Below are 26528 nucleotides of genomic sequence, written 5' to 3' on the forward strand. Positions count from 1 at the left end.
CATTCCTTTTATGGCCAAGTAATATTCCTTTGTGTGGGCGTGCCACATTTCGTTTATCCATGCAGCACTTGAAGGACATTTGGGATTGTTTCCACCTTTGGCTATAAACTTCCATGTACAAGTTTTTATGTGAACATATGTTTTCATTTGTCTTAGGTGTAAGACCTAGGAGTAAAATAATTTGGTCAAATACTAGCTGTTTATTTAACTTTCTGAGGAACTTCTAGACTCTTCTAGAGTAGCTGTATTTTACACTTCACCAGCATTTTATCAGGATTGTAATTTCTCCACATCCTTACTAACACGATTATCTGACTTTTTTCTTTTAACTATCCCTACCTGCTGTGAATTTGTGGTCTTTGATCTGTATTTCTTTAATGGCTAATGGTATTAAACACATTTTCATTTTCTTCTTGTCCATTTGTATATCTGACAAGAAATGTCTATTCAGATAGTTTGCCCATTTTTTAATTGGGTTATTTGTCCTTTTATTATTGAATTCTAAGCATTCTTTATATATTCTGGATATAAGTTCCTTAACAGATATGTGATGTGCAAATGTTTTCTCCTGTACTGTGGTTTGCCTTTTTCACTTTCTTGATCTGTTCTTTGAAATACAAAAGTTTTTATTTTTATGAATTCCAGTTTATTCAGTTTTTTTTGCTCAGACTGTTGCTATAATGGTTAAAAATTCATTGCCAAATCCAGAGTAATGAAAATGTATCTGTATATTTTTTCCTAAAAGTTCTGTAGTTTTAGCTCTTACATTATGGTTTTTGCTCCATTTTGAGTTAGCTTTTGTATATAATGTGAAGTAAGAGTCCAACTTCATTCTTCTGCATGTGACTATCCAGTTGTCCCATCACCATTTGTTAAAAAGGCTACTCTTTCCCCATTGGATGGTCTTTGCATCTTGTAAAAAATCAATTAACCATAAATACATGGTTTTATTTCTGAATTCTCAATTCTATTCCATTGAATTATATGTCTACTTATGCCAGTTTCACACTATCTTGATTCAAAATACAAAACTCGAATAGTTTTGTAGTAAGTTTTGAAATCAGGAAGTATGAGTCCTCCAACTTTGTTCTTTGTTAGTGTTTTGAGGATTTTTACATCATATTTATGAGAGATGCTGGTCTGTAGTATTCCTTCCTTGTGATGTCTTTATCTGGCTTTGCTGTCAGAGTAATACTGGCCACATAATAATTTGGGAAGTGTTCTTGCCAACTGTTTTTTTTTTTTTGGAAGATTTTGTGAGGAATTAATACTTTAAATGCTTGGTATAATTCAGTGGTGAAGTCACCTGGGCTTTTCTTTGTGGTTAGTTTTTTAAATAATTCAGCTTCTTCACTTGTTACAGGTGTATTCAGATTATCTGTTTCTTTTTGAGTCATTTGCATTTTTCTAGGAATTTGTCCATTTCAGCTAAATTACCTAACTTATTAATATACATTCATAGTATTTTATAGTCCTTTTTATTTCTGAGAGCTTGGTAGTAATTTCCCTCTTCATTTCTGATTCTAGTAATTTGAGCCTTCTCTCTTTTTTTCTTGATCAGCTTGCCTAAAGGTTTGTCAATTTTGTTGATCTTTTCAGAGAACTGGCTTTTGCTTTCATTGATTTTTCCCTACTGTTTTTCTGTTCTCTATTTTACTACTTTCTGTGATTTATTTTCTTCTATTTGTTTCAGTTTTAGTTCATTTCCCAGTGTCTTAAAGTGAAAGGTTAGGTTATTGATTTGAGATCTTTCTTCTTTTTTAATATAGACATATACAGCTATAAATTTTCTTCTGCGGACGGCTTTAGCTGCATCCCATAAGTTTTGGTATGTTGTGTCTTCATTTTCATTCATTTCAAGTATTTTCTAATTTCCCTTTCCAGTTCTTCTATGACTCACTCATTGGTTATTTAGGCATGTGTTGTTTAATGTCCATGCATCTATGAGTTTCCCAATTTTTTCGTGTTATTGACTTCTAATTTCATTCTGTTGTGATCAGAGAATATACTTTTTATTATTTTAGTCCTCTAAAACTTATTATGACCTTTGTTTTATGGCTAAGCATATGCTCTATCCTGGAAAGTATCCCATGTAGACTTGAGAATGAATATTTAGCTATTATTGGGTAGAGTGTCACTCTGCCTTTATTTTCACCAGGGCTTATCTCAGATAGATAGGGGAATAGATAGATGTAATAATTTTCTTCAGTTTTAATGTTATACTTCATGGAATTGTAAACTCACAGATCTACAAAAAGACCCTAGTTCAGCCCCTTCATTTAACAACAGATAACAAAACGAAGGACCAGACTAGGTAATGGAGCTTACTCAGCAACATACGGTCAGTATTGATGTGAGCAAGACCTCCAGTGCCTATTCTCACATAATCTAAATAACCTCTCATTGGCTGTTTTCTTTTACTGGAATATAGAAATTGTTCATTAGAAATACTGGTGTCACCCTTAGCCAAAACTGAACACCCGTCCTTTGCTGGGTTCTGTAAGCCTAATGTTAATTCCCAAATGTAATCCTTTCCCCACTAGCCTTCCTAAAACAGAAGAAATTTTATTTTCAAGTAGAAATAAATAAAATTTTAATATTATTGTGTTGGCTATAAAGGTGTGCAGATATACAAATTTAGAAAGAAGCACCATAGTTCGTTTAGAATGACTTTCAGTGTGATACTAGGGCCTCAGTGTAACATGCTGGTATCTTTAGTATTAATACATGTGTACCTTGTACTGATACATGTGTATATTATAGTGAAAGAAGGCAGTGAAAATTAGGTTCTCAGTTAATGTCACTAATTTCTAGGGAAAAGGAGAACCTGTATTTTTAAGAGGATGAATTATGGGTATAGAAATAGGGGAGACTTAAGTATAAAAGATGAAAAAGAGTCTGTAAAATGAAGATATCACAGTTAACAGAATCTTGGATTTTAGATGTAGCTTTTAGAGTGAGTAGCTCTTTGACATCTTGCCACTAGGAAGTAAAAGACCCAATAGAGGTTATTTTGAGTGGGCAGACGGACTCACACAGACAATAAGGACTTAACCACCATAATTACTTTTAACCAGTCACCCACTTTATACTCTGACTCACACGACGCACTTCCCAAGCACCTGACTTCAGTGGTAGCAAAGTGCCACTTGAAACCTTGGATAAAATGTGTCCTTCAAACCTGGCTTTCTTCCTTTAGGTATCTCCCTGGGATAAAAAAGAGGAAGCTAACCAGAAAAAGCTAGAATTTGCATTTGCAAACAGTGATTATCTGGCCCTTCTACGAGCATATAAGGTAAGTATATAGGCCAATAGCTGCGGTTTATTACCAGAGTTGGCACTAAAGACAGAATAACATTTTGATTTTCTCCAAAATTTAGGGATGGCAACTAAGTATGAAAGAAGGTATGCGTGCAAGTTATAATTACTGCAGACAAAACTTCTTGTCAGGAAGAGTTCTTCAGGTGAGTTGTTTCTGTGGAAATTTGTTTTCATTCATTTACTGTAGTAGTGCACCAGAGGGTGCTGCAACTTTATCTTGCTTGTCCTACCTGGACATTGAAAATATTATTTTTGGAATATGCTTGGCTTCACCAGCTGTGTAAAACAGACTCCTGAACTATGACATGAGGCCTTCTGTGCTGAACCTTTCAATTCACCCGTTTTTCCTCTTCTCAGTGAATCTGTGTTTAACTTACATGGAGGCTACCGGAATGTAGCCATTCTGAAGATTACTGCTTACTAGAAGTCACTTTTTTCAGTGATTTTACCAAACATCCTTAACCTGGATCCATAACCCTCTGAAATTGTTTGCAAAGTCACGCCCTTACACATACGTGCACTATCCTGGACAAAGAGAACATAGCTTTCATCGAGTCTGAAGGGATCTATGACCATCCCCAAGCCCCTTACCTTCTCCCTAAAACCAAAGAACAAATAGTGAGCCAGATTTTCTTTATTAATTCTTCTATCCATCAGAGGCTACTATGTCAATAACGAGTACATGAGAAAGGTTTATTATCTTCTGTGTAATAATAGACAGGGCTCTGTCTTCTGTTGTGACAATATTTTGGGCCCCTTTCCATAGTAGCATGAAAATCCAGAATAATAACGGTGTATGTATTTATAGAGCCTCCATTTCACTCAAATTTTGAGGGTAGGGAGGTGGAAGGACTTTCTTTCCATATTAGATGATGTTTTGGAATAGAACACAAAACTAATGTTCATACCTGACAACTAGTTACCTCTCTACCCCATAAGAACTGTCAGAGCAGACATTTTATGTTTTCTTCAGTTCTAGAAGAGTACTTAGAACATAGTTGATGCCTGGTAAAATTCATTGAATGCATGAATGAATGAGTTTGTTTATTGACAGTGAAGTAAGAGACCTCAAAACCATCCCAGTATTTGCCTTCCTCCTTCTCTGTCTTTAGGTATACTACAAAGAGACATTTGGAGAAGACAGAGGCTCTGGCTTTAATCTAAGTATAACAAAAGCAGTGATTTTCAATCATGGCCACACATTAGATTCACCTGAGGAAGCTTTAAAAAAAATGCAAAATGCCCAAATTCCATCCCAGGCCAGTTACATCTGAATCTCTAGGGGTAGGGCCTGAGCATCTATCTGTTTATTCTCCTTGTTGTGAATTCAACAAGTCATTCTCATATGCTGCAAGGGTTGAGAACCACTGGTCTAAAGGTATTTTATATGTAAAGTGCAATAATAAATATTTCCTTGAGTCCTTAAGACTTTTAAGTGTAAAAAATATCTTTTAAATTATATTTTTATATATATATTTGCTAAATTTAATCTTTTTCCTTAGGCTGTATTTAGATTTTTCAGTGATCTATGAGGTTCATCCATTACCTCTTTTTACTACATTCTAGCTTAGAGTATAGAATTAGTTTAATAAGATATCAATGAAAGCTTGTCATGAAATACACATGTACACCCATGGCGGATTCATGTCAATGTATGGCAAAACCAATACAATATCATAAAGTAAAAAAATGAATAAATAAATAAATAAAACTGAAAAAAAAATAAAAAATAACAACTAAGATTAAAAAAAAAAAGAACTCTGGGATATTTGAATCCCAGTTGTATTTTTGCCGTGTTATCCATCTGTACTTGAGACAATCCAAGAAAACACTTAAACTGTCATCAGAGACAGAGTACCATCGCTTAGCTCTCCATTCCTTTGATTGGCATCATCTGCTTTTGTGTTGTCTGATAGCCAGTATTTGAACAGAAGCCAAAAAGAGGTTTGTGTTTTTCATTCTCACACTTGTGCTCAGCTACAGAATGGGTGTGTAAATCTGAACCACTTAATAGTATTCCTATTCCCAGGGGAAAATGCGAGCCAGCAAGTCCACAGGGTAAGAGAAAGGGAAGGTTTCTGAGGTGGGTATTCTGCATCCATTGAGAGAGAATGCCAACCACTTTAAGCTCAGAGAAGGCACTATAAGGACCCCAGCAGAAAGGAAGTAGGAGAAATGAACAGGGTCACAGCACCTTGAGTTAGGGTTCCAAACACAGTAAACTACATTTCTGGCTGTCCTAAGCATTGCCAGAAAAAATCAGACCTGTGCAAAATCCAATTAATTTTTTTTTAAAACATAATTTACAATTAAATGATCTTTGGATTTTCTGAAATTTGTGAATTTCTGTGTAACAGTTTTACTCTGTCTGCTGGTTTGTATAAATGAAAACTGCCCTTCTGGGAATGAACAGACAAGATATTCTTCATACTTGCCTGGTAAACCCATGAGTCCACTATCCACTGAAGTAATTCATTTTTGTAGTCATTCTTGCCTTTAATGTGTCAGTGTCTCTGCTTAAAGACTTTCTCCACTTGTTTCAGGAAATGGCAAGCCTGAAACGACAGTTCACTGAACTGTTATCGGACATAGGCTTTGTTAAGGAGGGACTCCGAGCAAGGGAAATTGAGAAAAGGGCCCAAGGAGGAGGAGATGGTATATTGGATGCCACAGGAGAAGAGGTAAAATGTATGCAGTTAGCTCTTATTTCTCTTTAATGATCATATACTTAATCTATTACCCGAGGAATACCTGTAGGCCTTCTTCACTTAAGCCCTAGGAGCAATAGGTTAGTGGCATTCTTGATTTTCTTCTTTCCACAAATGTCAACTAACACTCATAAAAACAAGGGTTTTTCTGCTGCTTGTTGCTTCTGCTGTTTTTTATTTACATTTATTTTTGGTGAGTCCATCAGAGATAGAGCAGACTTTCCAATAATGTCTTCTTAATCAGACCAGCCTTTTTCAAACCAAGGATAGTTTTATATTTAACTATAGGAAGAACAATTCAAGATGAACCTGATGTCACTCTCAGTGCAGTTAATACTTTCTGGAAATTGTGAACATCTCACAAACCAGAATCTTTCTCTCCACTGATCCTTAGGAACACTGTCTTTATAACTGCTTTGCAGAGATCGTGAAAGTAATTGTGGGCCTCTTGGAATGGATCCTGTATGAATGTAGTCCATTTTTCAGATGCTTTTAAGATAGAAGTCAAAAGAAATACAATAGTAAATTCCAAGGCACAGACGGAAATAGCCACATTATTTATAAGATTAACGCTGTATTTCTCTCACAGGCAAACTCAAACGCTGAGAACCCCAAGTTGATATCAGCAATGCTGTGTGCTGCTCTGTATCCGAATGTAGTGCAGGTAACAGAATGTTTTCCTGGTCCTCCCACTTCTTGTTTGTTGGCTTTGTAGCCAAGAGACATAAGTTAAGACACTCACATTAATCATCTAAAGATACACACACACACACACAGCCTTTTAAACTTAGTTTATATTTCCAATCCTTCAATTCCCCAAATGTGTTTAGATATAGAATCTTTAAGAACACATTCATTATATAAAAGAAGGTGCCTTTTTAATCCTTCTGACATGACATTCCAGAAATCAAAATGGGCATAAATGTCACTGTCAGCCAGTCTGTGCATAACTAACCTAGGCTTAGGTCGAAATTTGATTCTGCTACAACTCCCATTATGCCGTCTACTCTGGACTAAAATTAGATAAGAACAAAATCAAGTCAGTGCTTTGCCATGGGACATCTGTGATCTCTTCTGGAAACCATTCCTGAATGGACTGTTGGACTTTTATTTGAGGTTTGGTTATTTCGTCCCTGTCAAACTTAGAATGTGAATTTGTTAGAGTACTGAAGCACGTCTCATTTAACTTTTTGTTACATACTCAGTTGACATCTGTCGATTCATTTATGGCTTAGTTTTGCTTAGTGCTTGCATGTTTTTGAAACCATTTGCAACTTCTCCAAATGATTTTTTTAAAGTAAAAGCAATGGAGACAATTAAAACATCAGGGGTGGATGGGATGAATAAGCAGAACACAGAAGATTTTTAGGGCAGTAAAAATACTGTGCATGATACCATAATGATAGACACGTATCACACTTGTCCAAACCCTTGGAATATACAACAACAAAAGTGAACCCTAACGTAAACTGTGGACTTTGGGTGATTATGATTTGACAATTTTTTTTAAATGAATGTTTCTACTCTTGGTAAGAGTATAAATTGATACACCCTTTCTAGATAGCAGTTTTGTTTCTAAGGATTTATTATTAGAAAATAATTGCATATTTATGTGAAGATACAGCTAGGAGAATGTTTGCAATTATAAATAGCACTAGAATGAATGATCTAAAACTCTAATAATAGGGAATTTATTGGTTAAATTATTATATGTCATTACAGTGAGGTGCTAATTTAGAATTATGTTTTAGAAAATATGGAAAAATGATCCTATATTAGTTTTGGTATATATTTTATATCGTTCATTTGCCTCCATTTCTATATTATAAAAATCTAATAGAAAACTAAAGTGTTTCTCAAATAGTTATTTCTTAATCATGAGATTACAAGAGATTTTTGCTAGTATATATATATATTTTATTGAAGTATAGTTGATTAACAGTATTGTGTTTTAGGTGTAGAACAGTGATTCAGTTATATATATTTTTTCAGACTATTTTCCATTATAGGTTATTATAAGATATTGAATATTGTTCCCTGTATTACGCAGTACTGTTACTTTCTGCAGTAAATATGGGGTACGTGTGTGCACATAAGCTTTTCAGTTGTTTCAAGTGAAACAGTCTATTCATTCATAGAGTTTATTTTCTTTTTTATTACTGTTTTGAAAAATTCATTTGGAAGTACTGGACTGGTATTGGAAGTGTCAGCGGACTCCTGGCTGGTGTTGCCAGCAGGTCTCTTTCCCCGATACTCAGGGCACACCTGAAACATCAGCATGGTTTCCCCCCATGGACTCACCCAGGACTACTGCGCTCATATCCACACTTCTTCATGGTTAGAGAAACAAAGCAAGCATGCTTATACTGCTTTCAAAAGGAAACCAAGAGGGAAGACGCAGCAAAGGCATTCAAACAAGATTGGTTTTGTGTCTGAATATACCCTACAATGGAAATACATATATCTATTTTTTCTTATAACTATGTATTGTTTAGGTGAAAAGCCCAGAGGGGAAATTTCAGAAGACCAGTACCGGAGCTGTCAGAATGCAGCCAAAATCAGATGAGTTGAAGTTTGTCACCAAGAACGATGGATACGTACACATTCACCCTTCATCGGTGAACTATCAGGTCAGGATGGCTGGGTAAAATTACAGTCAGCTTCCACGTCCACAGATTCAGCCAACACAGATTGTGTAGTACTGTAGTACTAGCTACTGAAAAGATCCGAGTGTAAGTGGATCCACATGGTTCAAAGCCTGTTTGTTCAAGGGTCAGCTGTTTTTACATGTGGCAGGTCCTGGGGTGAGAAACAGTCCCTTAATTCACCCAAACTTTGTTCTACCACTTGCTGTCCTTAGGTGCTGACTTGGGAAAGGTTGAATAAGCACAGATGTGCTAGAAATTGAACTATTAAGCCTGCTTTCAGGTAGAAAATTATTTCTTTGCAGAAGTGACTTAAGAGGTTGTGATGTAATCCTGTGCCTCCATCTGTGCCTTAAGAGGCCTTGACCTATACTCTGATCCAGCCTTCTCAGCTCTCACTCTTCCTTCAGCCTCTTGCTGGGCAGCTTCTGCTCCCATCACCCCACTAAATTCATCAGAAGTCGTGAATAACTTGAAAGTTGTCAAATCTTGGGAACAAATTCCGGCTTCTCATCATTCTTGACTCATGTAGTATATGACACTGCTGACCTCCCTACCTCTTGACACTATCTTTAATGTTTTTTGCTTCTGAAATATCACTTCTGTCTCTCTGATCATCCCCTTCTAGCTCCTTTACTAGATTCTCCTCCCTTGCTCTGAAATCATGGTTCTGTCCCTGTCCTTATGTTCTTACTGCCGGGCACATAATCTTCCTGAACCACCAGAGCACACCATTGTAGTTCTAACTGCCACCTACATGTTGGCACAAACTCCAGATGTCTCTCATCCTTGGTTTTTTCTCTGACTTCTTGCTAGAAATCACCATCTGGGTGCCTTTTTGTTGCCTCAAACTCAAAAGCTGCAAAACCAAACTCATTATCTCTGAATTCACTCCTCTCTGTTCCCTCTCTTGGTGAAATGGTACCAAATTGGAACCCTGGAGTCACATAAACCCTGCTTCTTTTCTCCTGATGCTAATCTAATTGGTCACCAGGTCCCAACAATTCCACCTTTTTGACATATCTCAGATTTGCCCACTTCTCTTGTCCCTGCTGCCATTTCCTCAGTTCAGACCCCAGACATCTGTCTCTTGCCTGAAGTACTAATCTTACTTCCGTTGCTTGCTCTCTAACCCTTTATACTGCTGCTTCCAGAGTCACCTTTACAAAGCACACCTCTGATCATGTCATGAGTGTTAGTCACTCAGTCATGTCCACCTCTTTGTGGCCTCTTGGACCGCAGGCTCTTAGCCCACCAGGCTCTTCTGTCCATGGAATTCTCCAGGCAAGAATACTGGAGTGGGCTGCCATTCCCTTCTCCAGGGGTCTTTTGGACCCCAGGTCTCCTGCACTGCAGGCAGATTCTTTACCGTCTGAGTCACGAGGGAAGCCCACCTCTACAAAACACACCTTTGTTCATGTCATACCGTTGTTTAAAACTCTTCATCTGTGGAGTCTCTTTGTATGTGGAGTCTACTGTAAACTCTCCTATAAGCTTTCACATCGCTCCCCTTCTTAGACCACGTTCCCCTGCCCCAGGTCCCTCTGTCATTCTTTATGCGCCAGGCAACACCAGACCTCCGACAGTATCTCCCAGAGCCATGGCACAGGACGCGCTCTTCTCTGTGCCTGGAGTGGCATTCTCATTCCCCAGCAGGCTCCTTATCCTTCAAGCCCAGTGCTCCTCTCCAAGTTGCTCCTTACTCCTGTTCCACCACTGTATAGTATGCGTTTTTCTACTGTTACATTTATCACATTCTTTTATGGTTTATGGTATGTCTCATTCATAGACTTTTCAAATTCCTGAAGACAGGAATTGAATTTTTTTCATTTCCACATTCTCAATGTCTAGCACAGTGCCTCGCCAGCATGAAGGCAGATGTTCAACAAAGCTTCATCTTGATAAAGAGATGGAGGAAAAGAGAATTTAGAGAGTTTGAAGTGTGAGGGCTGGTCAACCCCTGGAACTACTAAATGAAGTATCAACAAAGCATGAAAAACTCCTTAAGCTCAGAAGAGTCTGAAGACTAGGAGATCATCTGCCCTGTCCACTGCATGTGTACTTAGCAACCAGGGGCCCAAGTTATCTCCACTCCTCTCCTGAGTTTACCATGACATTTCTGCAGTAAATCTAAGTCATCCATGCATCCAATCAGTACCTGTCACCACCTCTGTGCCAAGCACTGTTCTAGGCCATGGAGGACAGCAGATGAGCCAGGGAGACACGATCTCTGCCCTCAGGGAGCTTACGTTCTAGAGGGGAAGACAGGCAAGAAATAAGTAAACAATCTCAGGTTAATGACAGATGTTAGAAAATAAAACCATAAGATATTGAGAGTGACAGGAGAGGGTTTTTTTTGTTTTTTTAACTATAGTTGAAATTAACACAATACTGTAAATAAGGTATATACCTTCAGATTCATTTGTTATAGGTTACTACGTATATTGACTGTAGTTCCTTGTGCTATACAGTAAATCCTTGTTGTTTATCTTTTATATATAGTGGTATCTATTAATCTCATATTCCTAATTTATCCCTCCCCCTCCCAAGAGGAGCTGTTTTATATAGTGTGGTCAGGGAAGAACTCTGAGGAGAAATAATTGGACAGGTCCTAAATGAAGTAAAGGGCAAGTCATGCAGGTATCTAAAAAGAAAACATTCCAAGCCGGGGAAATAAATGCAAAGACCATGAGATGAGAGCACATTTGGTGTGTTCCAGCAAATGCAAGAAGGCAACCAGTGCAAATGAGGGGGAAGGTTAGGGGTGGCGGTGACGGAAGAGTTGGGATAAGCAGGCAGGGATCAGGTCCTGTAGGACCTTGTAGTCCACAGTAAAGATCTAAGATTTTATCCTTGGGAAATCTCTGGAGGGTTTTGAGCCCTAACTGGTTTTTAAAAGGTAACTGTGGCCACCGTATGGAAAAGAAACTGTGAGGATGCAAAGGGGCAAGTACATAGGAAGCCACTGCAGTGGTCTGTATGAGATGATGGTTTGTACGAGGTGGTGACTAGAAGTGGAGAGACTATGTCAGTTCATTGTGTATTTTGAAAATAGAACCATCAGGACTTAGTGATGATAGAGCTAGAGCGAGGGAGAGAAAGCAATCAAGGATGCTTCTAAATTTGGGGCTTGAGCAACTGGGTGAATGGCAGTCTTACTCACTGAGATAGTGAACCCGACAAGCATGGGAAAATGGAGAGTTCCCTTGAACATAAGCAGTCCAAGATACTTGTTAGCTGTCCAGGTGCAGACATCCAGTAGGCAGCTGCGAGTACAAGGCTAGAGCTGAGGGGAAGGTGCAGGCTGACGGTCATCTGGGGGGTCACTGGACAGGTGACAGGTAAATCCCCGGGGCTGGTGGGATTCTGCGTATGTCGCCAGTGACATCACTGTCGTGTTCCAGGTCAGACGCTTTGACAGTCCCTACCTGGTGTACCACGAGAAGATCAAAACGAGTCGCGTGTTCATCCGAGACTGCAGCATGGTGTCTGTGTACCCACTGGTCTTGTTTGGAGGAGGCCAGGTGAATGTGCAGCTCCAAAAGGGAGAGTTTGTTGTTTCCTTGGATGATGGTTGGATCCGCTTTGCAGCCGCTTCCCATCAGGTAAGGGATGGGGCTCTGATAATATGGACTACAGGGCATTCATTCAGAGAACAAGGACAACAGGGATGAGTTAGAGTGAATGACGCGTGTGCAGGGGACACTGAGCAAGACTGAGGCTGAAGTAAGGCCAGGGTGGAGCTGTGGTAAGAGCTGAAGAAGTGCACTGGGAGGGAAAGCCCAGGACAGTGGTGTGAAAGGACAGAAGCCGTGAGTGAGGTGTTGGAGCCTTCTGTAATAGAAATATAGATTCAAAGAAAACACAGATGAGCAGAAGTAAGTAAAAATTACCCTGATTCCACAGCCACCATTTAAAAAAAAAAAAAAGATAATGGGTCTAAATGTTTTTATTCTCAGGCCTCAAATTAGTATATGGAGTCTCGAGAAAACATTTAAGGGAGAGTATATTCAAGAAAAAATTTTAACATTTGCATCTGTTGGAAATCTTCTAATCTTCTATTGCAGGGGGCAGAAATACCAATTCAAACATTACAGTGAAATACACCAATGAATTCCCTTTAAAGTCTAAAGCAGCACTGTCTAGGAAAAATATATGTGCACATACCTAATAATTTTTCTAGTAGCCACATTTTAAAAAATAGGTGAAATTAATTTTAATGTATTTTATATAGCATAATTTTAATATTTTCTATAGCATAAAACATTAAAAAGTTTTCATTATATCATGTAATCAATATAAAAAATTGAAATTTTTATATTCTTTTTCATACTAAGTCTTCAAAATCTGGTATGTATTTTATAATCACAGTACATCTCAGTTTAGACCAGGCACATTTCATGTGCCATGAGATTAGCCACATGGGACAGTACAGGTCAGGAGGCCCAGGCAGGGTTGGTTTGATTCAACTGTTTAACGACAAAAGCCTGACTGGCCCCTGGTATAGGATGGCTGTAGCTCCTGCCTCATGTCCATGCAGCACATACTGCCCAAAAGTGGAGACGGAATGCTGCTTTCCTGAAAGCTGCTTTCCTCTTCTTCTAAACCGGTTCCTGTCACTGAAGAATGTCATGGCCTCTAAGGCCTGAATCCCCTGAACCGTTCACTCTGGTGCATGGCATGAGCCTATGTGATTAGATCAGAGTGTCTACTCCAGGGCCACCACACAGTGGAGGGGGAGCCAGACAGATGTTGGTAAGACGTCCACAGTGGCGCTGCACCAGCACAAGCAATGTGGTGCTGTCTCCCACCCCACCTCCTCACCAGCCAATGCATAAAAATCCCAAAGTTAAAGAGATTTTTTTGGTTTAATGTCCACCATTTTTAATTCTCCATTTTCCTGCTTCTCCTCTCGGAGCTAATTGTAAAAGCTGACCAAGCTTTAACTTGCAGAACACTGCATAAAAGCCATTTCTGGATTTAATCTTTTCTTTAAGTGCGATGTGACAGAGGAGCCTTTTTATAATGGTCCCCAGTTAGTACACTACAGAGCGGTATGTTCCTATAATTGCATCAAGAAACTTTAGAAGCACTTTTAGAGGGAAAAAATGTGTTTCTTTCTCCCCCCATGGAATTAATAGCAGAGACCTAGAACAATGATCACCACAACTGGAGAATTTCCTTTAACCACATATCCTCTCCTGGTGGTCCAAGCACTGCTTACATTGCAACTTTCATTTTAGGTGGCTGAATTAGTGAAGGAACTTCGTTGTGAACTTGACCAGCTCCTCCAGGATAAGATAAAAAACCCAAGCATAGATCTGTGCACCTGTCCTCGAGGGTCACGGATCATCAGCATGATTGTGAAACTTGTCACCACACAGTAAAGACCTGTAGCGGCGAGTGCTCGCTCCTCGCCTGCTTGCTCAGCTGGGAGCTGATAGCAGCCCTTCTACATCCAGCTCCAGCGCATGGGGGCTGCCCTGGGGAAGGAGCCCAGGGCAGGCTCTGCTGAGCGAGCCACGGCCACGCACACCTTTGGGGCCACTTTCCAGACTGAGTATTGCTAACCAAGCAGTGGGCACTCCTGGCACAGCTGGGAGTGTCAATGTGAGACAGCTTAAAAACCAACCTGCCTGTTTTTTTTTCTCTCTGACTGCCCTGGAATGAATGAAATGCATCTGATAACACAAAAGTGAACGTTTAATACAGTTGTTTTAATCTGTTTTTTTCCTGCTTTTTATTAGAGTGAGATAAGGGGGCATGAGGAGAAATACCAGTTGTTTTTTTCTGTTATAAAAGCTCTACTGAGAGAAATCAGAACAGAGAAGGGAAAAAATCATGTGAGCAAGAAAAATTACAACTTCATTTTCAGCCATAGGTCATTATGTAAACTTCATCTGTGAGGGATTTATTTTTACTCATTAAAATTCAGCTTAAAAAAAGTTGAGTTCTTATTTGTTATTAAAATGTGAGCTGGTTTTATCAGTAACACTCTTATTCTTAAAAGCAGAACAACCTGGGTGTTTTCATTCTCTTTTGGGTTTTCCATTTATGAGTCTTACTCTGTCTTTTGAACTCGCTCGGATCTAAGGGCCACATTTCACATTACCAGAAGGGGAATTTTAATGGTATTCTCAGAACATAGTTGGCATGGTTCAGGTTCATGGAGAAAGTTGCCTTGCTAGTGTCAAATTTACAGCCATAAAAATACCTTCTATGAGAGTGCTTATTTTCAGTCACCACTTAGGTTAATGCGGCACTCACATTTTGAAAAAAACATGAATACATTTACCTTGGCTAGATAGTTTTCAGTGTCCAAGAAGAATTCCAAAAAAATGAGTGGAAGACGTATTCTTGTATGTGTAGCCCTCAGGTAGACCGTTACTACAGGTTTCCCGCTACAGACAGAATTCACACTAACTCAACAAAAGCACCTCAGTGAAGGATGTTCACCTTTCAAGCTATTATTTTAAGTTTGCAGGAAACCTCCTAGACTGTCCAAATGGTCACATATATCAGTGGTCCCCAACCTTTTTGGCACTAGGGACCAGTTTGATGGAAGACAACTTTTCCACGGACTCGAAGGGGGGGAATGGTTTGGGGATGATTCAAGCATATCAGCCCCACCTTAGATCATCAGGCATTAAATCCCGGAGGTTGGGGGCCCCTGGCATATATGATATCACTTATGTATAATCTTAAAAAAAAAAGTGATTCAAACTTATTTATAAAACAGAAAGAGACTCTCAGGCATAGAAAACTTATGGTTATCAAAGGGTATAGCAGGGTGGGAGGTAGAGAGATGGGAAAGAAATTAAGATTTTGGGATTAACATGTACATACTACTATGTATAAAATAGGTTAACAAGGACCTGCTGTACGGCACAGGGAACTATATTCAATATCTTATAATAAAAAGAATGAAGAAGTATATTCAATATATGTGTAACTGAATCACTGCTGTAATTTGAAACAATAAATTAACTGTATCAATCAAAAAAAAAACCAACATAAATACTATTGATCTCTAGATGTGCCAGACTGAAAAAGTTTGGAAAGCCTTGACTGAAGGCATTCATAAGAAAATCCTCACCTCAAACTAAATTTCTTAAGCTCATCATTACAATTTTGAAATAAGAAATGAAATTGGATTCTTTGTGATTCAAGTCAGAATGCAGTAGTATCTCAAGGTGAAACTGGATTTCCAAGCACTAATAAGATGGTCAGCTTTTAATGTTAATTTTATGGAGAAGTCTGTAAATGATTTCTCAAATATTCGTTTTACAGGAATCTCATTTGGGAACAATATTAAATGAAATTCTTGCTACAAAATTAGGCCACACTGCTGTTTTGTCCAACATGGAAATAGCTCAACACTTAGGGATGTGGTCAGGTTGATAAAACATTAGCTTTGTCTTCTTCCTTTTGGAGTTCCATATCTGAATGTTACATCTCAAACTCCCTGAGAAGTAATGAACTTTGGTCTTTATCCTCCCCATTCTGTTATCTAAGCAGTTTCCTATATCAAAGCATGCAGACTGTGGATCTGTAGACATGAAAATTTCTCTGTCTCGAGGCAATGGTGTGTAAATGTCCCTGAGAGGTTGTCATAAAATAAGACCTTGTGAAAGTGACTTATAGGCTGGGGTCTGGGGCTCTTTGCTGTAGTGCTTGCACCTAGGCAAACGTCTCCTGGAGCAACAAAGTAACAAAAAAAAGAAAAAAAATATATATGTAAGGGACTAAAAATAACTACATAAATGGACAGTGGGGCAACTTATGAACAAGATACAAAAAGAGCAAAAACCCACACAGCACTGCCAAGGGTGTGGGCAGACCACCTACGCCATCCCTCTGGCCTAACCCCTGCATCCACCCTTGCCCTCACCCCATTTAAGGAGCCAGCTCACCCTCCTCAGGGAGTGAGCAAGGGAACCTACTTGTTTCTGTTCCCTCCTGCTGCAGGAGGAGCCCCCAAAAGCCTTGCCCAAGTTTGGCCTCTTGTCAACTTCTACTGATTAAGGAGGCCAAGAACCCTAGTCAGTAACAAAAGTACTTTGTAAAATTAAAATACAGCAAATGTAAGCAAGTTAGGACTGAGGGTGTGGTTTTCAGATGCAGCCCAGGCTGGCTCTGAGGGGACAGCACTCTGCTGTGGTCTCAGTTGCTGGACGAGAGCTCCTGAGTTTGGGCCTCACACTCTGAGGGTGTCTTATAGGGGTCACTCACTTATAGCGGTCACTACATAAATAATGGATTCCAGGGGGTTCCCAGGGACGGGAGAGTATGGTCACACTGCCATTATTATGTTTGAAACAAGCCTAGGCAGAGGCTGCCTCTTTCCTCCTAAATCATGCTAGAATTAAGCATAATTCCTAGGGTTTATTTTCCCCCAAATGCAGGGAGATATTTGCTTAATATGTACAAGGTGAGCTATATTGTTTTCAGAAATTAGAGCTTGATTGTGAATCTGTGTCAGTCAATATTTGAGTGGCACGGTACAGAGTACCTTAAACAATGAGTACAATTTTTTTTATCACTGCAGTAGTTTCAGATCCTTCTAGAGTGACAGGCTTCTTCCATGTCTAAAACTGCAATGACAGTGTGAACAGTTAACCACAATGGGTCATTAACACGGAGAAACTTTTTCTTGCCATTTCTAAGTTACCACGCAAAAGGTTTATCAAAAGCCTGGTCTTAAATATGACTTGCAGCCAGTCATTGATCCTTAAGGTGCTTTAAAATCTCTGTTTTCATAATTTGTTGCACCAAAGAGCAGAAAAGAGTTCTTTTGGGGAACTGAAGCTCTGTGTGTGAATCACTAGGAAAGAGTAGAATCAATGTTTCATAAATACACAGGACAGCAGCCCAAATGTGAACTTTTTCCCAGTTTGGCCTCTTTGCCCCATCCATGCCCGACTTGAGCCACCCAGCTCTACTCCCAAATTAGTTCTAACCAGCGCTTGGTAAACAAGCCAGAAAACAGTGCCCCAATGAGATAGCTGGGAAGAGGATGCCTTGGAATGGACTGGGTTTTTTCACCTCTATTTCAGTGTTTTAGGAGAGAAACGAATGGCAGCAAAAGCCAGCATAAGAGGGGTTGGTTTGGAAAAGCAACTACTCAGGGGTGGCTTTGGAAATTCAGCCCAATCCCATAACTACCAACAATAAGAAGCAGTATTTAGGATGATGACCCTGACTTGTTACAATATTGCTTAAAATGGTAAAGTATATAATAATTTAACATTTTCAACAGAAGCATTTCAAAATAGCAAAGTTTTTAAAAATTATTCCTTATGTAGAAAATGAAGTTACTGCTGCCTCCCTCCAACCTAGCTTTTACCAAAAATGACCTGAAGGAGTTAATTTTTCTTTTATGTTCAATGATTTTAATCAAGAGACTATCCTTGGCTGTTTTTTCTACAACAATTAAAAGACAAGCTAACTTAACCAAAAAGACTCATTTACTTTATGAGATTCTGCTTTTAATGGAATTCTCATTCCATTCTTGGGTTTCAAATGTGTAATTGAAAGGTTAACAGGAAAAAAAAAAAGTTAACAGATACTTCTCTTGTAAGACTTTATTTGTCCAGAGAGATTAATTATAACAAATATATGTACAAAAACGAAAGAAATTTCCTCATGGAAGAAAATGTAGTTTTTATTTTAAAATCTGTGGTTCTCAACTTGGGGCAATTTTGCTCACCAGGGGACACCTGGCAATATTTGGAGATGTCACATATGAAGGGGGAAAGAGTATCCTTGGCAACTAGTGGTTAGAAGCCAAGGGCTGCTAAATATCCTACATGCACAGGACACCTGAACCAAAAAAAAAAAAAAATCACCCATTCAAATTGCCAGTGCCAAGGTAAAGAAAACCATTCTAAACGAAATGAGATAGGTAACTGCTTATAAAGTCTTATTAGTCAGAAAGTATGCCCATAGTTGTCTTTAAAAATGTAAATATACTTGGACTAACCGAAAGCAAAATCTCTGCCAAATCAACTCTAATAAACATGCACTGTGTGACTAAGAGCTTAAGAGTATATATCATTTTATTAAAAATACATAGTACTTGAGAAATTGAGGTAAATGTATGTAAGAATGGCAAAGTCATGCACAGATAGGCAGGGATACTTTTCCTTTAAAAATATGTTCTACCATAAAAAAATTTTTTAAGTCATTTATTTTGAAAATGTGAAAAGTCAAGACATGCTTTTTGAAAATGTTATAGTTAATATAATTGTATGTGATACTAACACTGCTAACACTTTCCACTGCAAAAGTTAAGTTTTCATACTTAGGTCCATATTAAGGTGTTTAAAACATGAACACATGCACCCTTATCTTTCTGAACAGAGTCCAATCTAGTAGACTTTGGCCAATAAGCTAGAACACAAATTGGGTTAATGAAAGGGGGGATGGGAGTATACAGCACTACAGGTGTGTGATTGTAAAATGTTTAAATCTAACATGAAGCCTACCAGAACTATAATTTCTATGTTCAGTAATCCTCCTCCCATAGTTTGAGCCAGAAAAAAAAAAATCAGTTTTGTCTTAGGACTTGATTATTATTAGTAAGATGACCAGACTGAATGTCAAAAACGTGTTGTGTACTTTAAAAGACAGATGTCTTTACAGTCAGAGGCCGTGCGATACCATGGGCACCGAGGGACTACCCATGTGAGGGAACTAATCCACTAATTACAGCCCCAGCATAAAACAACTTGTAATTAGACATTTCTCTTAATGCCACTCTCTGTCTCTGAAATTCACCTGTGCTCTTTCCCATTTAAGCTCCAGCTGTCCCCATTATTTCTAGCCCATAAACCTTTATACCATCCTTTTCTACAGTAAGCATGGCTAAGACTGGATTAATCGAAGCATGCAATCTGATTAGTTAACAAGAAGGCCGATTGTCCACTTTATAACTAACGTGCTACATGGCTAATTTGAAACCCATACTGGGGTTACAGAAATTCCTCTCACATTTATACTCATAATTTCAATATAACCAATTTATTTTAATCAGGTACTATGGAATGTAAAATGGTGCAGTCGTGTTGGAAAATAGTGTGACAGTTTCCTAAAATGTTAGTTGTCACGTAACCCAGCAACTCCACTCCTAGGTATTTCACCCAAGAAATATGAAAGTATATGCCCACACACAGACTTGCCACAAATGTTCACAGCAACATTATTCATAATTGCCCAAAACTGGAAACAATCCAAATATCCAATAAGCAAAATATAAGTATATTCACAATGGAATATTATTCAGTAATAAAAAGAAGCCACTGAAACAATATGGAGATCAAATTCAAGATTTAGGGGAATATTTTAGTAAGTTGTGGTTCATCAACACATAGATATAGTCTTAAATATTATACAAGTGAGTAAAGTTATTTTTAAAAAAATGTTTTATTTGGCTACTCCAGGTCTTAGTTGTGGCATGCAGGATCTAGTTCTCTAACCAGAGTAAATTTAAATGGAGCCAGTTGGACACAGACTATATGTTACATGATTCCATTTAAAGGAAATATACCCCCCAAAATCAAATCTATAGATACAGAAAGTAGATTAGTGATTGCCTGGGGTGGAGGGTGCGAATAGGAATCCACTGCAAATGAGACAGAGGGTCTTGCGGCGACAATGGAAATGTTTAAAAAATTAGATTGTGATGACGGCTGCAGAACTCTGTAAATTTACCAAAATAAAGAAAAGAATCACTAAATTATGCCTTGAGGTGGATGAATTTTATATGTTAATATCTCAATGAAGCTTTTAAAAATATGTATGAAGAAGCCTTTGATTACAAAAGAGAAAAAGTGACTTTACAGTGGAAAAATCTGACAGACACCACCTAACCAAGTAATCACAGTTAACATCACAAACGTGGGCCAAATCAGCACAGTATGCCTCCTGATGCACTGAGAAGAATACACTGTCACCTCCAGGGCCTTCCTGTCCCAAAAATGCACACCGATATGGATCGCTGGGAAACAGACAAACCCAAATTGAGGGATATTGCACAAAATAACTGGCCAATATTCAAAAATGTCAATGTCATGAGAGTCAAAGAAAGATTGAGGAATTACTCCAGAGTAAAGGAAACTAAAGGGCATGATCCAAATAAAAAGTCTTTTTTTGATATAGTGAACATTGAGCAATAGGCAAAATCTAGATAATGTCTGTATTAAATTATACTACTGTATGAATATTAGTTTTGATAACTGTACCATGGTTAATAAAATGTTCTCACATTTCCATTGTATCCACAGTTTTAACAGCTCAGGAAGAAACATGAACACATGCATAGAAAATGCAAATGTGGTCAGATGTTAACATTTGCTGGATAAAGGATATAGGACAGTTCTTTGCCCTGTTCGCGCATATTTTCTGTAACTCTAAAATTATGTCAAAATAAGTTAGAACCAATGCACGTACAATTAACAGTTGCTTATTAACATATTAATATACAGCCATGTGAGTAAAAATAAACACAAAGTTATGATAAGGAGAATATGGGAGGAAATAACTTTTTGAAAATGAAGATTTAAAGAAAAAAAATTTAAGATATGATTCAAAGAGTACCCATACTGGAAACACATGGAGAAATGTTAATAAACACAAAGTAAAGCAACTGTAAAACACCATCTTATGTTCAGTCATAAAAATTAAATAAAATAGTCTAAGGGTGTAATGAAATGTGTATACACATTATTGTTCTTGTTGATGTCAAGTAGCACAGACTATTTAAACAGCATTGTACTTTCATTTCTAAGCACTAGTTTTGGAGGTTTTTTTTAGCATCTGGCTGCACCCGGTCTTAGTTATGGCACACAGGATCTAGTTCCCTCACCAGGAATCGAACCTGTGCCCCCTGCACTGGAGGCACAGACCAACAGAGAAGCACTGCACCACCAGAAGTTCCCTCTAAGCACTAGCTGTTGATAACAGCAGTGAAGACGTATGAAGACATTCTTTGCACCATAAACTATGATAGCAAAAAGAACAAATGTTAAAAGAAAATGTTTAGTAGGTTTTAGTCCATCAACACAGTACAATGTTGTCTTTAAATCATGAAAGCTACAGAAACAAAAAATATATACATTGTATGCAAAAGTAAAAAAGCATGTCTGATAACAGTATAATTTTTAATAAAGAAATCCTCTAATGTCTGAAAAACGAAAACCAGTGGTGTAACAATGAAGGCAGGACAAGCTGGAGGTATGGATGTGTTTATGGCACAGACTGTGGTGATGGTTTCGTGGCTGTATGCTTATCTCTGACTCATCAAGCTGTATACACTAAATATGTCGTTTTTTGTATGTTATTCCTTCGTCAAAGTAGTTTTTTTTTTAACCAGTTGTATTTGGCAGTGAATGCAGTTAAACATGTGTAATTATAGTCCTTCACTGCTCTGATTTCTCCCCAAATTTATAGTAATCCTCAGCTTTGACTCTAGCATTCTAGAATCTACTCCAAGAGGCATCATAAAACTTCTAGTTCTCAAAACAATTGTGAATGTTTTAAATTTCATTCATTTTATTGAAAACAATTCATGGGGGGTGTATTTCAGCTATAACATTTAGGAGAGATTTAGGAAATCAAGTGAACAATGGATAGCAAGATACAGGGCAGAGGTTTGTATACAAGATCTTGATAGCAAGATACAGAGTAAAGTTTGCTCCAAGATCAAAAGATACTCAAAGTCCTGAAAACCTTTTGTTCTGAAAAATATTCTTAACACCAGTTGTGTTCAAAGACTGCCCTGAAGCAGGCTTTGGGGAGGATCTCCCTCCGGGAATCTGGAACCAGGAGAGGGATGAGAAACAGGCGGGTTAAAGTCTCAGGGGAAATTTGAGCTGAGGAACTGGCTGGCCCAACTCCCTAAGCAGGGAGGTTTCCACAGCAGGGCCAAATCACGTATCCTCAGGCTTGGCTCATAAGGCCAATTTTCAAACAAATCAGAGGACTCAGCTGCCAAGAAAATCTGCCCCTAACTCATTAGTCTGACAGCAAATAAGTCTACCAACACCAGTGCACCTGCCCCTGGTCCAAGGTTCACTCCTGACCAACACTGTGGATACTTTCCTACATGTCTTTTTTCAAAACCTCCCTCATTTTGTCAGAGTCCTTTCAACTTGTTCTTATTCCCCTTCCCCTATCCGATGTCCAAAGACATCTGAGGGTTTGAAGGGGAAAGGCTATGTGATAAATTTCACTTTTAGGATTCTAGAACTCCACAGTTGTGAGGGAAGGCCTTTCTGTTCCCCCAGGCTTCTAAACTGCTTTTGCAAGGGTAATCTAATCTGGGACAGGTAGCTACCATTATCTGGGAGTTTGTTACAAATGCAAGCTCCTGGCCCCCTACTAGGTCAGAATGGACTGCTGGGTCCTACTCCCAGCTGTGTGAGCAAGCCCTCCAGCTGATTCTGATGCTTGCAAAAGTACAAAAAGCACTTGGTTACATCCTGTTAATATTAGACAATTATGCAGGAAAGTAACTTAGCTATGTTTTCAAAGTGCTTTCAAAGACCCCCTAAAACCCAAGTAGTTTAAAGTATTTCTCCCAAAAGGCACAAGATTCCTTTTGTACAGATGGGACATAAGCCCTCCCTGACCCCTCGCAGACCATGCTAGTTCAAGGCTCTCCTGGGGCAAGCTTTTCTGTAAACGGCCATATTTTTCTGTAAATACAATCCATATTATTTCTGTCAATACTCAACTCTGCCACTGTGGTTCAACAACAGCCACAGACAATACACAAAGCGGTGGGTATGGCTGTGCTCCAATAAAACTTTAATAAACAGAGGCAGCAGGCTGGATTCTGCCGAGGGCCTGAAGTGTGCTAACCCATTCTTGGGTTCTAGCCTGATGCGGGAACCCTGGAATCACTGCAGACATTCTCCTGGAAAGTCCCAGTTGGGCTGCATCGACAGGCCTGCAAGCCTTGCAGGTGCCAAGTCAGTCCAGAGGGGGAGACCAGAAACAGTGACATAGATATCAATGGTTTAATAGATGGGGGAGCTTACACACCTGAAGAAAAGTCCTGGAGCAACAACCCATCACGTGGCAGACAAAAAAGGTGGCGAGCAGGACCCGGTGGTGACAGCGGTCCTCGCTGGGGGGGCGGGGGAGGGAAAGACTACCTTCTAAAAGGTGGTTGGACACTACCTTCCACAGGGGGAACTGACATCACATTGGCTCAGTTACCAGGGAAACCAGCAGCTGAGGCCCATCCCTTACAGCCCCTCAGGTTAACAACCATCATGAGGGCAGATGTTTCCCTTTAATAAACTAGCAGGTGGAGCCATTCTGGCCAGGATTAGAACACTCACTGGCTGCGGCAAGGGCGAGCACATTTGTTCCAACACAGTGTAGGCGCAGCTGGGACTCATCAAGCAGAGGATGTACAGACAGCAAAAGAGCAGCCATCCCGAGTGACCTGGCCACACACTTCACAACCCTTACCCTCTGAAGTCTGCCCCTCTTATGTGATATTCCTGGGGTCAGGTATGTAGAGGTGCACTGCCACCCAATAAAACAAGTGCAATACAGACAACAGCAGCTGAAGAGTATCAAAAGTGTTAAGACGGGTAAATTTGGAGCCAGGCACTTACTGGGTCCATTTTTCATGGAAGTCCCGAGGATGACATCTTCCTGTAGACCCAGCAATCAAACTCTTTTCACAGAGAGGCCACTGATACCTCCCAATCTGTGAGCAGCTCCGTCTGCTCAGACTAGTGTGAAATGCAAGATGTTTAAAAGGCACGATACAGGGGAGATTGCGACCATTAGCCAAATCTACCCTCATCCCACCCAGCTACCCTCAGTCCCCACAGACTGTGCCAAATACAGGCAAGGTGGTAGAACAGATTGTAAGGTTAATATAATAAATGGTGCCTTCCTCCAGTAAGGGCCTGAGACCTTAGTGGTCTCAGGTTGGGCAGGTATAAGACAGGTGAAATCTGTCCATCCTTTCTAATCCTATTCCCCACAGGGGACTTACCCAAACCACAGGGGACTTACCTGCCAATTCCAGAGCCATTTCTTTTATAATACATTCCCGAGGGCAGAAATTGTGGCAAGGGCAAAAGTGAGTTATTCTCCTGACCAGTAGTCGACAACGGTCCCTTTGGGGGTAAACAGTTGAACTTGGATGTTGCTGACTAGTTGCCTCTGGGTTAACATGGCATAAGCACTGGGACAATTATTCCTGGGATGTTGAGTTACAGTTCCTAGGCTGGAGTTAGCCTCCTGGGCCCACAGGTAGAGAAATTTCCTATCTTGGTTGTTGAAGTAATCCACTCATCCTTTCAACTAACCTGGCCGCAGTGGGGTCATAGGGTGGGTAGAAATGCCAGGGTGTCACCTTCACTGGCCCATATCTGAACTTTATGGCCAGTGGATTCCTTGGCCACCATTGTGTCCACAGGGGTGCTGTATGTCATGCACAGCTGTTCTAGATCCTAAATAGTGGTTTTTTGCATTGCTCGACAACTTGAGTCGGCCTTTAATAATGTCTCTCACCTGTTACAATACTTTGTAGACTACATATAATTGCTGTTCTGGTACACTGCATCACTGCACTGTCCCTTCCATAGCTGGGAGCAGAAGCTCAAGGGTACTGTGATTATTCTGTCATTGCACAGACCTGAACGAAACTCTTCCAGGTAACTGGCCATGTCCAATTCCAATTCATATCCTAAGTTAATATCCCTAAAGCCTGTAATTGTTTAGAGGTGGTGGGTTAGGGGTATGCTTGTCCTTTGTATGTAGTTCAGATCCTTGTGTTGTGTCTATGTTCACCAGCCATCCCCCTGCAGTCAAGTCAGATGAGCCACGGGCATAGGACTGCTCTATAAACTGCTAAGAGACTGAGTTTAACAGGATATCATCAATGCAATAAAAGACAGAAACCATCTTTCATGGGTAGTCAACTGCCACAGGGCTCCACACGCTAGTGGATGGCCACCCAGATTCCTCCTGACCCCCCACAACTTTTCATTCCTTGTCCTTACATCTCAGTGGTCACAGGAGTACCCTTAGCCTCCTGGCTGTTTTGTGAATTGTTGGGCTACAAGCCTTGTGGATGTCCAGCCTTGGGATCAGAAAGAGCCCAGAGACTGCAACAAAGACATTAACAGCTTATTGGACACAGGGATCTTACATGTCTGAAGCAAGGTCCTAGAGCAACACCTCCACTGTGTGTGGTGGATAGTGAGCATAACCTGGCGGCAGCCCTCACCCGGCAGGGAGGAGGCTACCATTTATTCAAGAATTGATGTCAGGTTGCTTCATCAGTTACCAGGGAAACCAGCAGCTGATACCGGTCCCTTACAGCCCCTCAGCAGCCAGAATACTAGTCACACTTACCTTTTTCCTCAGATATATTAGCCAGTGTTCACTTTTAAGACTTTGAGAGTTACAAGGCTTATGTGTTAAGATTTTACCAAAACTTTCAAGTTTCAACCAAAAAGGCATATATTTTAATTCAAAAGCTGTTTCATCATTACACTAAAAAAAAATTTTTTTAATAGACATTTAAAAAAAAAAACACATCTAGGGACTTCCCTCGTGGTCCAGTGGTTAAGATTGCACACTTCCAACACAGGGGGTGAGAGTCCAGCCCCTGGGTGGGGAACTAAGATCCCACACATCATGAAACCACCAAAAAAACAACTCTCTGCCTGTGGTGGTAGTTGGACAACACTGTAAATACATCAAAAGTCACTGAACTGTGCAAGTAAAGCTAGTGAATTGTATGGTATGTTAACTACAACTCAATAAAAATTAAAAAAAAAAAAAAGACACATCTAGTTAGAATAAGCAGTGTCAACAAGAC

At 39.5% G+C, this 26528-nt stretch overlaps 1 protein-coding gene across 8 annotated transcripts in view; it reads left to right on the forward strand.

Annotated features, from left to right (window-relative positions):
• Positions 1-15637, forward strand: part of DHX57 (DExH-box helicase 57) — a 59524-nt gene extending 43887 nt beyond the window's left edge. For 2 of the 8 annotated variants that reach the window (XM_061155561.1, XM_061155560.1), the window contains exons 17-23: positions 3200-3295; positions 3381-3464; positions 5865-6002; positions 6619-6693; positions 8525-8659; positions 12079-12279; positions 13918-15630. In XM_061155561.1, the coding sequence (XP_061011544.1) occupies positions 3200-3295; positions 3381-3464; positions 5865-6002; positions 6619-6693; positions 8525-8659; positions 12079-12279; positions 13918-14061 (873 nt within the window). In that variant the 3' untranslated portion in view covers positions 14062-15630. Of the gene's footprint in view, positions 1-1769; positions 1829-3199; positions 3296-3380; positions 3470-4433; positions 5760-5864; positions 6003-6618; positions 6694-8524; positions 8660-12078; positions 12280-13917 lie in introns of those variants that run through there. The other 6 variants (XM_061155557.1, XM_061155556.1, XM_061155558.1 and 3 more) reach the window with 5 other exon arrangements.
• The last annotated feature ends 10891 nt before the right edge of the window (positions 15638-26528 follow it).

The sequence above is a fragment of the Dama dama genome, chromosome 11 (genome assembly GCF_033118175.1).
Source record: "Dama dama isolate Ldn47 chromosome 11, ASM3311817v1, whole genome shotgun sequence".
NCBI lineage: Eukaryota > Metazoa > Chordata > Mammalia > Artiodactyla > Cervidae > Dama > Dama dama.